This window comes from Melopsittacus undulatus, chromosome 5 (genome assembly GCF_012275295.1).
Source record: "Melopsittacus undulatus isolate bMelUnd1 chromosome 5, bMelUnd1.mat.Z, whole genome shotgun sequence".
NCBI classification, from domain to species: Eukaryota; Metazoa; Chordata; class Aves; order Psittaciformes; family Psittaculidae; genus Melopsittacus; species Melopsittacus undulatus.
Window position 1 is genome coordinate 63,859,238 of NC_047531.1, and position 15,183 is coordinate 63,874,420.

The window sequence follows — 15,183 nt, forward strand, 5'->3', positions numbered from 1 at the left end:
GCTTTAAACACAGGTCAGGAAACATGCCTTCATGTTCTACACAAGTGAACACAAATCCATTTCTTGTTTTTAAGTCCAGCTCTATGAATTACTTGAACTAGCTGTATAGCTAAAGAACGGTATCTTTTTAAAAGATCTCAGCTTCTACCTGAAAGCTTATACCTTTATTTTGCCTTACTCTGAAGCACATGAACTAATCAGTACTCATCCACTACTAAAAAGCAGCCTCCTCTTCTGCACAAGTGGTATCTTTGCACAACACAGCTCCCCAAGCCATGTGCATCCATCATGTTTTATTATGGTCCCTCTCTTTCTGCCAGCCTAAAACATAACAAAGCCCTTATGTTCCCCACACAGAAGGTGGGAGAATAAACATCTGAAGTGCAGCTTCAGGAGACAAATTCAGCAAAGCACTGCTTCAAAACGGGGGGGGGGGGGGGGGGGGGGGGGGGGGGGGGGGGGGGGAGGGGGGGAAGTCCTATTTCAAGCTACATTGAAGCATGTAAAACCAAAGGGAATCCAGAGACAGTTTTCTCTGAAGGCCAGACCCAGACATAAGTACAAACCAATGTTGGTTTCCTCTATGGTGTGTTCTCCATATAGCACTGGTAGCTGAAACTGAGTGGAAAGCACACGACTTTACTGAAGGATAAAAGCATTTGCAAGAATGCAGTTCTTCAGAGAGAATGAAGCACAGTGTGAAGCTAAAAAACTGTCTACTGGCTCTTGAGCATTCAAAGAAAATTCTTAGTTCCATCTTCCAGTCCAACAAAGACCACCATGGCTTTTGAACTGGCATTGCTCACATTACATCACTCTGAAACACAAGGATTTCAACAATTGATCTGAGACAGATTCTAGCACCCCAAATGTAAGCATTTGAACAACCAGTCGGACAATTCCCACTCTTATATCACAGAAGCACATTGTTATCTCTTTACAGCTGATCAAGCTGTACTGGTCATGAACCATCTCAAAGCATATAAACACTTTTTTGTGTTTTCAGAGTCACAGAGCTCAGTGTCAAGGTTGGCTTATTTAAACTGTGTCCCAAGCGGATGCCAACACCTTATTCAGAAGAACCAGGAGGAGTATTCATTAATGAAAATAGGAATCATTTTGAGAAGGAGAAAAAAAAAGTGTTGAAAATAGCCCTTCAATATAGCACAAAGCACTGCTCAGTTATTCCCTTCAGCACAGCTTTCCCAAGGATTTCTCTCCACAGCAGCAGGCAGACGGTCCTAACAAGATTACCTCAGACACAATCAAAACATTCCTGAGACAGTTAAGACCAAAAAGAAGAGTAGGTTTCCAGCCCAAATTTTGTGACATTCTGGCTTTCTGTTAAGTGTAGCATGCAAACGGGCAAAATCCCACCACTGTCACAGGAAAGACCCTGAAAACCAAAACATATGTCACAAAATGTATTTGAATATGTAGAATATGACACTTGCAAAGAGAAGACTTATGTTTCACATGGATTAATATCCATGAAATCAGAAAACCCAGTCCACAAAGAGGCAAGTTCCATCATCAGAACTTCCAAATGACCAAGCTACCCCTTCTAACATGAACCAAGAAAAAAAACATAAGATACGTGAACAGTTGTTTATATTAATGATGCAAGCAATATTCAGATAGCTTTTTCAAAGGCTGCTTCAAACACGTGTTTGAAAGACCACAGGGATGAGAAATACATTCATGTCGGCAGCAGGAAAGCAGTAGATAATGGCAGCATAGTACCTATGAACTTAATGTCTTAGAGATTCTTTCCCCAGCTTTAGCACTGATACTGGGAGAGGAGTCTTGCATGGATATAGCTTGCTCAAGTCTTATTATTGCTTAAGTCTTATTATCTATCTTGTGATAGACATGTTATGTATCACAAGAAATCAGCTACAGAATAATCAACAAAGGTCAGGCCAATGTCTTCAGGAGCCATCACATCCGAAAGGATGACTTTTTGTAGTCTGGACTTTACTTATTCCATCTTAAAAATTGTACAAGTGGATCACCAAAACATATCCATGCAACAAACCCCTCTCCAGCTAAGTCAGAAGTGCATTCTCAAGCAGACAACCCTAATGGTATACACTGCTCCAAGTAAATGCACTTGTATTTATCAATCTTCATTAGGAACTACATCCCTCTACGCTTATCACTTTCATCACTCCATCAAATCAGTAGCTGGCTTAGGTAATCATTAAGATACTAAACATGTTCTTCTCTGCTACTTGTCATAATGATTTCTTCTAAATACAAAAATTTTGTTATACCACAAAGGCATGACCTCTACTTCACAGTTCTTTGCATCAGTCATCACTTGGTGCATTCTGCAAGGTGTCTTCGTTCTATAACAAGGGGGGGGAAAGCCTTAAACCTCCCATTTGTCCTCTCTCCAGACAGATTCACTAAACTCCTTACTTTTGATCCTCAATGATTATGGGAAAAAAAAAAAAAAAAGATCAAGTCAATCCAAAAGCAAATCTCAGGAAAAATCTCAAGTCATGACCCTTATCTGCTGCTCCTATTTTCACATACTATATTGTTTTCTTTTTTCTTCACTTCTTGCAGCAATCCCATCTCTGCAGCTGCCAGACTAAATCTTCAGCATCCTCCAGTTAAGTGCTTTAGGGAATTTAAAATTAAAAAAAAAAAAAAAATCTACTTTGTTCCTTTATTTTTTATTACTGGGGATAAGGGTGCACAGGGATGCTGGGTTTTAACCTGATCAATCTACTGGGGTTAACATACACTTTATTATAATTTCTTTTTATTACCTTATCCTTACAATTCTGTATCTCTTTAAGGGAATTTCAGACTTCTCTGCCAAAATCTATCATGAAGCATTCACGGAGTTTCACAATCACCAGATTATCTCTGTTGTCCACCCTTACTATCACACCACCCTTGTTTCAGCTCCATTACCTCCCACAGATAAGGAAACTTCCAGAGCAAATCCACGTATTTTTCTGCTGTAGCAACTTCTTTTGATTGTTCAAGGTTATTTCTCACTCAAAACCAAAGTTTTCTGCCAAGACAGAGCTTGCCTTTCTGCCCAGCACACTCTTCACTTGGCCTGGGCAGCTGCAAGGCATGCAAGACCCTTCTGCCTCATTCAGTACTTGTCATTCATCTAGTGTTAGTCATTTTAGCAAGCATGAAAGTCTGGAGAGGTTGAAATTCTCATCCTTATGAGGCCTTAACAAAGTATTCTTGAGACCTAGGTTGTCCACAGCTCCAAAGAAACTAGTATCTTTCAAAGGTGCTGTACTTAACTACCTTTGGAAGTGCCAAGATAAAACACATCCCGAGTTTTCTTTTACATCAATTTCAAAGACTGCATAAAACTTACAAGGTTTAAAGACTGATCACTAACAGCAGACTCAGATGTTTATGACGTGTCTGATGGAATAACACTGGAACTGGATGATCTTAAGGTCCTTCCCTAAGAACCCTAACTATTCTATGATTCCCTCCTTAAAAGCACCCTCAGATCTGTTCTCCCTTAACAGAAATACTGTGCTAGCAAAGTACACCTTGCAGCTCACATGAACTATCAGGTTCAGCTGGAGTCAGGGAACATGATGACTCCACATACAGAAAAACATTTCCAAATAGGTGCTATCTCCTCCCAAAAATAGTTTGGGGATTTAAGATTCACTCTGCATTACTATTACATAGTAGATTCAAAGGTCAGACAGTCAAGAGTTGTAAATTCATAGCCTTAAATTCTATTAGCAGCTTCTTATTCTTACACCATCCACCTCTAACCAGAAGGTAGACGCACAACATAAAACTATTTCTGAAATAACTCTTCATCTATGCATAAATGAAATTGTCATCTAAAGTTTTATAGCCTAGCAAGTAAGAAGCATTCCAGCATAGAGGAATCTCATCAGCCAAGAGCGATCCTCACCAGTAAGGGCTTACATCAGTCCCATTAATCTGGATTTCAATTCCGTGAGGTGTAGATGCGATACAAAACTGCATAGCATTACCTCAGCATTTTAAGACAGTTTTTCAATAGAAGTCCAAGATTACTGGCACACATTTTTGTCTAAGGGGAGCTTTCTGTAACAGAACTTCCTTAAAGTTCTCACTTTAAGTAGTCTGTTTTCACTGGGCAATACTTTGTTACAAGCCTTTAATCCAAGAACTCTGAATGACTAAAGAGACCTGCTTTGGGGCTAAACACATGTAAGATGGGTAACATGGGATAGAAAGGATCCTTCTTCAAACAAATTTATACACATATTCCTCTCTCATTCCACATGTGACTTATCAGCAACAGGAAAGCCAAGTATAATGCAAGTAGACTGTGAATAGCCTCTAAACTGAGTAATGATCTCACATGTAGGAGTCACATACAGTCCAAAAACACTCATACTAACATATCTCAAATTCCAGTATCTGTACTAATCCAAGGTATGTTCGCTTTATTATGTGACAATTTAAGTGCAAGATCAAAACCATCCTCATTTAACATATGCTCTATCCATTCACTCTATTTGAAGCTCAAGATTTGGGAGGAGCTGCTTTTTAGTTTTACCCAATTAATAACAGTATGCAAACTCCCTAATAGAGATGCCTTCTCTTATACCTGCTGTAATGCAATATATTTTTAGCAATTTTGGCTATGCACTCCCAAAACAACCAACACGTGCACCTGTGCAAAACCTTATCCCCTCCACTGATATTTCAATCAACTCAGAGACTAAAGGAATTATTTTACTATGACAAAATTTAGTAAGTGCATTTGAAGTAAAAAAAAAAAAAGTAATTTAATACTCCGGATTACAATGAAAAGCATCACCAAAGACTTGATGCCTTTCTCAAAAAGCATTCATTTAAAATGTAAAAGAAGGGGGTTTGGATTCAGTGGACTACTGCTAACCCTACCCTCAAGTCTAACTCACTGAAGGCAATGCTTACCAAGTGGTACTACTTCACACACTTCTTCAAAACCAGTAATGCTGATGAAGTTACTGGAGGCAAAGACATCTGCAACCTAACCATGGTTTTGGCCAGACACCTAACTGAGCAATACTGGTACAGAGCAGCACACACTGCTCCAAAACACAGGAGGGATTAGCATCTGTATCAACTTTCATAACAAACACAGCACTTGGCAGAGCTGTTCCACCAATGTTCAGCTATATACATGCAAGAGTTGAACAAGGCAGTGTCCTGAGTTGATGCAACACCTCAGTTCCAGACTCAAAAGAAAGACCAATGGAAAAAAAAAGACCTCTCTTCCTCCTTGTCCCTCTGTATCTACTGTACCCTTCTGGCCAGTGACCTGCTGTAGTGATAACTGGTGAAACACCACCAACCTAAAGGCACACCTAGGAAGAACTTGGAGGAAGAGATTCCCCCTCTTCGCAGAGGTAAGCTGTTAGATCAAGTAATCACACTAAGTCATCCCAAATATGTCTGCAGAACCCAACTTCACCACACATATTAGTGCATTTCCTAGAATCCACCTCAACCAGGAGCCATGAGAACACTTTCTTAGCTGGGAGCCATGAGCACACGTAGAGTGATTCCACACAGAAGCATAAAAATTCCCCCTCAGCTCCCTCCCAGGCTTCACAAAAGCCCTTTTGCCAAGTTTGGCACATACAGTTTCGCACTATATTTATCACTGAGAAGTTCCTTTATCAAGCTGATGCTTCACCAAAATACCAGCATGCTGTTATGCCAACTTTCACTTCTATTAGCAATGGGGATGGACAGAAGGCATATGTTCATCTATCTATCAGACTGCTACATTGAGAGCTCTCTCTCTTTAAACTAGCTTGGATATGTGTGTTACAACTGCCACACTGATAACAACTGTGCTTTGTGACTACTTCATGCTTGTCAGTAGGCAAAGTGACTCCTTTCCTGCACTAAACAATGATACTCCAAAGCATGTTAACATTTTTTAGATAGCACTGCTTCATTATTTCTTTCTTCTCATCCCTAACAAGCTCTCAAGAATCTTAACAAATAGCAGAGGCAGAAAACCATCAGTGCTGATTCTATCTCAAGAAGCTTTAAAGTTTTCAAGCTGTACACAAAATTATTTCTCTGAAATCTATCTTTCCAGGCCAGTGCCAGCCACATTCAAATATAAGATCCAAAGGAAGCGACAGTACCTTGCTCTAACACAAAAATTCTCATATCTGTACCATTCTTAACAATTCAAATCTTCAAAGACAATGCAAGTGTTACTTTGACAGACATTTAAATGAATGGTTCCACCAAAAACCCTGCCCAGGTTCCTGGCTCTCTGCTGTTTCAGCACAAGCACTCTTGACACTGCCCGATAGGATCAAGAAACCCATCAACTGTAAACACCCTCTTCTGTTGCTGAGGTTTTTCAACAAGGTCATTTCCCAAATGGCTGGAAGGAGCACTGAACGCCTCTTTTTTTTTCCTTTCTTGGCAGAAGCAGCATGCTCACTGCGACCTTCCTACGAGCCCAACTCCTCCAACTACAGTGGGATCAGCTCCCACACCACAGAGGCTGAACACTACCAAGCACTTCAGGAAAAAAAGCTAAGCCACATCATGACTTTACACACTGAACTTCATTAAAGCATTGTTCACCATTCTGTGGAGGAGAACAATTCACACCTGCAGAAGAGCATAAAAAGAAAAATTCAGCTGGCAAAGCATTTCAGGACAAGGCTGAACAAAAGGAAACAAATACCTGAAGTTTTGAAATGGTAAAGCTCCAGGACAGGAAAACATGTGAGTCACCAGATACCTGCCAGACAGAGATGTACTGGGGACCTCCAGCTTCTCCTTAAATTAAGGGTTTAGTTCTATTCTGGTGTGTGGGAAGAACTGGGAGTATGACAAGGACCTTCCCCCTCCCATCTCTGAATCACTCCCTGCCCTAGAGAGAGCTTTCAGATGTTCCACTTCTGCTGAAGTAACAATCCACAAAACAGTTTCTGTGAAAAGGGACAGATGTCCAGTCTCAGAAACAATCCTTCCTGCTCTATTTGGGCAAGGGGTAGTAAATCTGAGCTCAAAAATAAGGTAGCCTCTGCAGAAAGCAGTCATATTATGGTGTGAAGGATGCCCTTAATTTTACCCTAAGGAAAAAAAACACACACAAAAAAAAAAAAAAAACCCACCAACCCAGACACTAAACTTTGACTGTTCCAAGTACAACTTGAGGGGAATGGAGGTCAAAACCCCAAAGTGATACTCTAAATAGTGACATTTCATCAGACTTAATACTCCAAACTTCTTTCTAGCTTCTGGACAGATGAATATTTGAACACATTACCCATTCCTGATGCTTAATGGCACAAAAACCTAAGATACTGGGGTGGGGCAGGGGAAGAAAAATTAAAATCAAGGTTTATTTCAGCTTATTTCCTAGGATACACCATTATCCTCCAAAGACTTGAGGATTCAGCTAAAATATAGCAGAGGAAAGACACCTGCACATGAAACACCAGTAATTTGACTTTGTCAAAAACTGCTTTGGGTAATGCAAACAAAATCATCCTAATTACAACATTTAGTCTAAAAGAAAATATTGCAAGCACAAAGATATATTAAAGATACTCTTGGTTTCATGGCCGATTTTTAGCCTGGTATACAACTATTACCTAATGAGAAAAGAAGGTGACACAACAGGTTAGTAATCACCTCCACAAAGCTGTAGCTCTTCAGATAGCTGTCAGTTTAGGATGGCATATGGGGGGAAAACGTGACTGAAAACATCTGGAATACTGAGATAACCTCTCTGAGTACCAGTTAACACAAAGCACTAACTACTTAGTGAATACAGAGAGGAAATACTGCTCTGCATTATTGAGCCATGGGAGGTTTTTTCCAACACTTCTGTTGACATAGCACAGGACATTAATACGCACTGGTAAGGCTAACCACAAGTCAAGGAAGACTTAAGCAGATGTGCTAAATGACCTTACCCAAACAATTTGCCTTCCCGGTTCACAATTATTGATGTGACAAAGAAGTCCCATGTAGTACAGAAGCTCTACAGATACAGCACATACTTTAACTTAGTCACCTAAAATGCCACACCATCAAGAAACCAAAAGCACATCACTGCAAGAGGAAGGAGGGGAAAAAAAAGAAGCAAAACATCTGCCAAGGCAGCCAGAGATTCTGCTCAAATTGCCTAAAGCACTAATACCAAATGTGTATTATTTTTAAGTTAGAAGGCCTTGTTCTTTCAACACCAGAAACCACGCTTTGTTATCCTGGATCTCCAGCATTGATTCTCCAATTCCTAAATCCAATTTCCCAATCAGCTATACCCTAAGTAAGCACAAATAGTTCTGGTTTTAAAACACAGCTAGAGAAAAAAGCCAAACATACATAATCCCATTTGCCTTCAAAGCCAGCAGATAAGGAAATTCTCTCAGCTACATCTCTTCCAGAGACATTCTCTTTAAAGAACTAAATTACTAGCTTAAAATATGTAGCATTCAGCTCCAGCCTGCTCACAGGAATGATGTTTATAAGAACATTTCCTGAAGGAATAGCTAAGGAAGTAAACAAATTCACATGGTGCTACCAGTACCTAGCTCCACCTTCTGCATGAGGTCATTTTATGCAGAAGACTTATTTTTAAGCACAAATATTCACTAATAACTTCAACTGGATAGGGTAGAAAAAAAAACCCACCAAAACTTTAAGGCCTTTTAAAAATTATGTACTAGGTTTGACCAGACACCATTGATGAGCTCTGCATCCCTAGATCTTTGCCATGCACACAAAAGACACTGGTTTATCTTTGCTTACCACCTCAGCCAGTTAACAGAACACTCAACCTCCTACCCAGCCCATGAATTCTGGTAACACAGTATGTGGGGGCATACGCTAGTCATCATCTATGGGACAATGCCAGAAGCAATTAAAAGGCCGTTAGCAGAAAATGGCAAAGCCACTCAAATCATTATTGCAGTTTTCCAAGCTGATTTCACTGAAACCCAGACCTGGGAACAATAACAAAGGGTTGCTAAACATTCTCAGCTACTGCTTCCTGGGGTCAGCTACAGCCAATCCCACTGTTGTGAAACCTGGCTGAGGGCCCCCAAACACAAGAGGAGGCTACAAAGATGCTGTGAGGGGCTGAAACACCTCTGCTATGGAGAAAGGCTGAGAGAGCTGGGCTGGTTCAGCCTGGAGAAGGTTCTGAGAACTTAGAGCAGCTTCCAGTGCCTAAAGGGGCTACAAGAAACTTGGAGAGCGGCTTTGGATAAGGCTCCATAGGGACAAGACAAGGGGATTGGCTTTAACATGACAGAGGGGAGATTGAGATGTTAGGAAGGAGTTCTTCCCTGTGAGGCTGGTGAGGCTCTGGCATAGGTTGCTCAGAGAAGATGAGGCTGCCTCATCCCTGCCAGTGTTCAAGGCCAGGTTGGACAGGGCTTGCAGTAACCTGCTCCAGTGAAAGGTGTCCCTGCCTGTGGAAGAGAGCTGGAAGTGGATGAACTTTAAGGTCCCTTACAACCCAAACCAGCCTGTGATTCTATGATTCACCCAAGAGCCCCATCAGTCCTGCTCCTTCAGGGATTTTTGAGAACATACTTTACATGCTTCCAGACAATTTCAAGTTCTATTTCTCTTCAAAAGCAATGACTGGATGCTCTTGCCAGTTCAAGTCATCATACTTACCATATCCCTCATGAAAAACAAAATCAAGATCTTACCCACAGCACCAATCCAATTAAAATATTTTCTCCAAAAAGTAGGCTTTGTGCTGGGAGCACGTAACATGCAGGTGACAACTGGCATTTCTCAAGTATCATGACAAGATTCTTCCTAAAGATGGAAAACTAGTCTGTGCCATGGACCCTACTATGGCTCACCTGATGTTTTAGCTATATCAGTTCAACCGAGGAATCACAGAATAGTTTGGGTTAGAAGAGACATCATTACATTAAAAATCATCTATCTCCAACCCCCTACCATGGGCAGGATGTGAGGTAACTTGCTAGACCAAGCTACATGTTACGGTAACTACACTGATGAGGAAAATGCCCAAACCACCCTTAGGTCTTACACAAGTTTGGGGCTTTTATTATTTTTTTAATTATTATTTTTTAAAAAGGGATCTCACTATTATTTTTCACTTTTGAAGGCAAGAAACAAAATGGTAGAGGCAAAAAACTGCCCAAGTAGGGAGAAAGAAAACATAAACAGCGTACTTACATAAACAGCATACGTACAGCATGAACAACCTGGCAAATACAAGACTGAAGCGTCCATTAGGGTGGCACACACTACAAGGACAGAACTGAACTATTCGCATGTCCAGTCAAGTATTTGAAAACACAAGGAGATGAAAGTAACAGCACACAGAACATACCATAACATGATCTAGGGAAACATACTGGCTCTTCAACAGCCATAGAGAATCCACAGGCTTTAGTCCTGAATTCTAATTAAAACAGCTGTGATTAAAAGAACTAATTTGTAAAATAAATTCTGTGTTCCAAATCAACACTTAAGTTGTTAAAGCCTTCCACAATTTAAGTATTACAACCACATGCCTGAGATGCTTTTGAAATCACACCAGTAAGCCCAAATTTGTGGATTAATACCTTACATGTGAAGCTGAAGAAGTTAAAAGTAGTTTCTTCTGCATTAAGAAATTCTAGAGAACTGGTTGTTGCTTTATTTACTTCTTACACTTCAGTTTCATTACTAATTCAATTGCAGCTGAGAAAATAAAAACTTTTATTCACAGCAGCTAGGAGGACCAGTAAAAACAAGACCATAAGAAACAGCCAGAACATCTCAAAACCATCCTTTACACAGGGCAGCACTTTCAGGTATACTTAATGTGACTGAATATTATGCAGATCATGAGACCTTTTGCTCAAGGAAAAAACTGAACTTAGGAACTCTTAAAATGGATACTGTATTAGGAAAAGCAATTACAAACTTTACTGCCAGCAGCAAACATCCTGCAGGTTCAAAGACCTGATATAAGCTTGTAAGCAGTTTTTATAATACAATTAAACCTTTCTGTGCTTAATAAGAGAAGCCCTAATGCACTCCTGACATCAGATTTTTAAGTATCAACTTGCTCAGGTTTTGTACTATTTCACTATTTAGTCAAGACTAATGTTGAACAAAATAAGAACACTTCCAAGATAACTACATGTTTGTATTTATCTGAGCCTCTTGAAAGGAACTACTAAACCATTTTTTCAAACACGAAAAAGGGAAATATTAGTTTCCAAACCCTAATAACATCCTCAAGCTTCCAATTTTATGTCAGCTTTCATTTGTCTCATCTGCAAAAATATGTCCCTTCACCTCACCCTTCAACATCTAACATATCAACTGACTAAATTTTCCCTATGTGTCACTGCACCTATCCAGCGTTTGCTTGAACACACACTCCCTGTGAGCTATCACCTGATGGAAGGGGCACTTAAACAGGCACAAAGTCCTATTTAACAACTGTACAGTTCCTTGAGCAGCTTAAGAGGCTGCTTCTATGAAAACTGAATGTGATCCTTAATAAACTGAGGCCACAATTCAGCCAGGAAACATGCAAGGAGACCTTCCCAGTATCCAACTTTTACTTTTAAGACCCCTCTTCCTGCAAACTGATTCACCATTTTTTTTAATCAACTGGTGGTTAGAGAAAAGGCAATTTCCCATTTACAGACAATACCAGGCCACACTACCTAGAATCCACCAATTTGCTGGAATTCCCAAAAGCAACCTTGGAGGTTGCCATGAACACTGTAGTAGGAGCTCATTAAGCTGGTAGTATGAAATTCCAATTCAGCTTTACCCAGCACCTATGCTGTGGCTCCACACCGAGATCTAAGGTGAAAATGTCCGATTGCAACTTTTTATTCCTTTCCATCAGCAACAACTGAGCCAAACAATGTCATTCCACTCATGTGGGGTTTGCCAGGTTTCCCATTATAACTCCTTGGACTTCATAGAATCATAGAATAGTTAGGGTTGGAAAGGACCTCAAGATCATCTAGTTCCAACCCCCCTGCCATGGGCAGGGACACCTCACACTAAACCATATCACCCAAGGCTTCATCCAACCTGGTCTTGAACACTGCCAGGGATGGAGCATTCACTACCTCCCTGGGCAACCCATTCCAGTACCTCACCACCCTCACAGTAAAGAATTTCTTCCTTAGATCCAGTCTAAACCTCTGCTGTTTAAGTTTCAACCCGTTACCCCTTGTCCTATCACTAGAGTCCCTAATGAATAGTCACTCTCCAGCATCCCTGTAGGCCCCCTTCAGATACTGGAAGGCTGCTATGAGGTCTCCACGCAGCCTTCTCTTCTCCAGCCTGAACAGCTCCAACTTTCTCAGCCTGTCTTCATATGGGAGGTGCTCCAGTCCCCTGATCATCCTCGTGGCCCTCCTCTGGACTTGTTCTAACAGTTCCATGTCCTTTTTATGTTGAGGACACCAGAAATGAACACAATACTCCAAGTGAGGTCTCACGAGAGCAGAGTAGAGGGGCAGAATCACCTCCTTCGACCTGCTGGTCACGCTCCTTTTGATGCAGCCCAGGATACGGTTGCCTTTCTGACTTGTTGCTACTGTCCTTCTGATTTTTAGAAGCTGTCTCATTAGTAGTCAAATCAAGTACTATGCTTCAGAGACTAGAGAAGTCTTAATGTATTCAGTATGGGAAAGGCAAAAAAATTAAGACAAACTGTCTTAAGCTTATAGAAATAATGAACTGAAGGGCTTGTAGGGAACACCGTCTTTTGCAGTGTTTCCACAACAGTTTCCATTTACAGCTAAGCCATAAACTTGGATTTCTTTGTTTTTTCATTTTAAGTGCCTTCCAGACTGCCCATGGTCAGAAGACCACAATATAACTGCTGAAAGCCATACAAACTATTCTCTTCTCAACTAAGTCTGAACTAAAGAAAATTTTAATCCCAAACAAAAACCCCACAGGTTTTTTTTTGTTTTTTTACTTAAAGCTTCTCAAAAGCCAAAACTAAACATCAGGCTGCTTTCAGACAAGCAAAATCCCCTTACCCTGAGAACACTCAAAACACATTTCCTCCCCATGAGCTGCTGGGAACTACTTAGATGTTGTATCCTCTGCTCCATTAATCAGGTCTTCCTCCTGTTTGCATTCCCAAAAACTGTGATTTCAGCTGTGCCTATCCTACAAACTGTATTATCTCTTATTAAAAAAAAAAAAAAACAAAATAAAGAAAAAAAACCCAAGTGCACATTCAGCTTTGAAGGTTACAGAATTACAGCAACTATGCAAAGCAGCTCTGTGTGACTATACATCAGGAAGAGAGATTCTAGTTTTGCCTGGCCTTTTCCAGCAATACCTACCTGAAAAACCTAATGTTAAACGAAAATAAGGTAATAATGCTTCCTTGTACGTGGTTCAACACTGCATGGGAATGGTGGGTGCTATCAGGTTTGAATCGTGCACAGGATGAGAGTAAAGCGCCCAGAACTCTTCAGCAGCCTTCACTTCAGCTGCACATCCAACTTCTTTTCCTCAGGATGGCCTGCTCCCAAACCCAGGAGCACAAACGTGTCAACCAACGTGCCCAGAACTCCAGCCTCTCTCCAACACCTCACCCCGGGCATACCAGCACCATTTCCACCATTACACTCTCCTGCTCCGATACAAATCGTGGCAACCTCACACGGAGACACCACACAAGGGGTCGAGGAGCACTTGCAACGCTTCGGGCGTCTTTCCCTCCAGCAGCGCCCCACATATCCGAAACCACAGAACAAGCTAGAAACGGGGTGAGGCTCCAGGAGGTCCCCCACCCCCCCATCCCGGGCACACCTGCGGGTGGAAGGGAGGGAGAAGGGAGGGAGGGAAAGAGGGAGGAAAAGAAGGCGGTCAGAGCGCGCCCCCCCCCGCCCGCCCGCAATACTCGTCCCGCCGTGCGCAGGGCCCTGGTACCGCCCCGCCACGAGGCCGCTCTGGTGCTGCCCCCTTCCTGCCTCCGACACAGGGCCCCGCGGAGACCGGGAAGGCTGGAGCTTGCAGCAATGATAGGAGCAATAGGGCAACCCTCGGGCCTACCCCGCCACCGGGACCCCCATCCCGGTCATTGCCCTCTTCACCGGCCCCACAGCCAGCCCCTCCCCCCCCCCCTTTTCTCTCCCGCACCTTCGGGGCCCCGTCTCGCCCACCCCCGTAGTACCTCAGAGACCTCCTCTTCTTCCTCTTCCTCGTCGTCTTCCTCGTCTTCCTCCTCCTCACTACCGTTGTTGCTGCTCTCGCTGCCGCCGCCGCCACTCTCGCTGCTGCTGGCCGCCCGGCCCGCCCGGCCGCTCCGCTTCGCCTTCGCCGGCACCTTCTTTTTCAGCAGCAGGTCGCATACCCTCACCAGCCCCATCGGCGCCGCCGCTGCCGCCCCGGTCGAGCACGATGGCGAGGTACCGGCGCCGCCGTTCAGCCCCTCCGGGGGACCAGGCCCCGCCGTAGCGCTCCCGGCCTCACCCCCATCACCACCTCCTTCGGTTGCCGCCACCACAACCGCCGCCGAGCCGGCCGCCTTCTCCATAGCTGCCGATCCAACTCGCTCAGCGGCCGGTAAGGAAGGGGGAGGAGAAAAAGGAGGAGGCTCCTGTAGCCGCCGCCGCCGCTGTCTCGGTCACCTCTAGGGCCGGCGCCGCGCCACCTCTCGCGATACTTGTCGTCGTTGCCGTCGTTGCTGTTGTTGCCGCCGCTGCCGCCTTCAGCAGCGGCGGCGGGCACCGCTCCCACCGCAAAAACCTCAGCGGCCGCCGCCGCCGCCACCACACCCGATCTGAGCTCGGGCCCCACCGTCACTCGCCGCACCCGCTCCGCCGCGGCGACCTCTTCTGTGCGTGCCTCAATCACCACGCCGGAAGTGCCCTTAGCGTCATCACCCGCCGCTGCGCGCCCACTTCCCTCCTCGGCTGGCCCGGCCCCGCCCCACGGCTGAGGTAACCGCGGCCTTCCGCGGTATGGGGTTTGCTGCGTCGCTGCCGTCTGAGGTAGAAAGCGGCTTGATGAGACCGGGATTAGCCTTGAGTCTCTTCGTTAAGCTAAAAATACCGGGAGAGTGGTAAGGGTGGTCCTTGTCAGTTTGCGGAGCAGCTATACCTGCTCTCTCTACAAGTACACTTGTCTCTGAAGAGTGCTAGTCACAAGTGATGTTCTCCTCAGTGCACTGCGCATTCGGAGCCA

At 43.4% G+C, this 15,183-nt stretch overlaps 2 protein-coding genes across 7 annotated transcripts in view; one reads left to right on the forward strand and one right to left on the reverse strand.

The window, feature by feature from the left end:
* ANKRD17 (ankyrin repeat domain 17) overlaps window positions 1–14,365 on the reverse strand; it is an 87,283-nt gene extending 72,918 nt beyond the window's left edge. The window contains exon 1 of the mRNA XM_031044735.2: window positions 14,137–14,365. Within this exon, the coding sequence (XP_030900595.2) occupies window positions 14,137–14,365 (229 nt within the window). The remainder of the gene's footprint in view (window positions 1–14,136) is intronic.
* LOC101880744 (serum albumin) overlaps window positions 14,131–15,183 on the forward strand; it is a 42,653-nt gene continuing 41,600 nt past the window's right edge. For 3 of the 6 annotated variants that reach the window (XM_005144136.3, XM_031044714.2, XM_031044711.2), the window contains exon 1: window positions 14,131–14,562. The gene's annotated coding sequence lies outside the window, so the exon portion shown is untranslated. Of the gene's footprint in view, window positions 14,563–14,638; window positions 14,940–15,183 lie in introns of those variants that run through there. The other 3 variants (XM_031044716.2, XM_031044715.2, XM_031044712.2) reach the window with 2 other exon arrangements.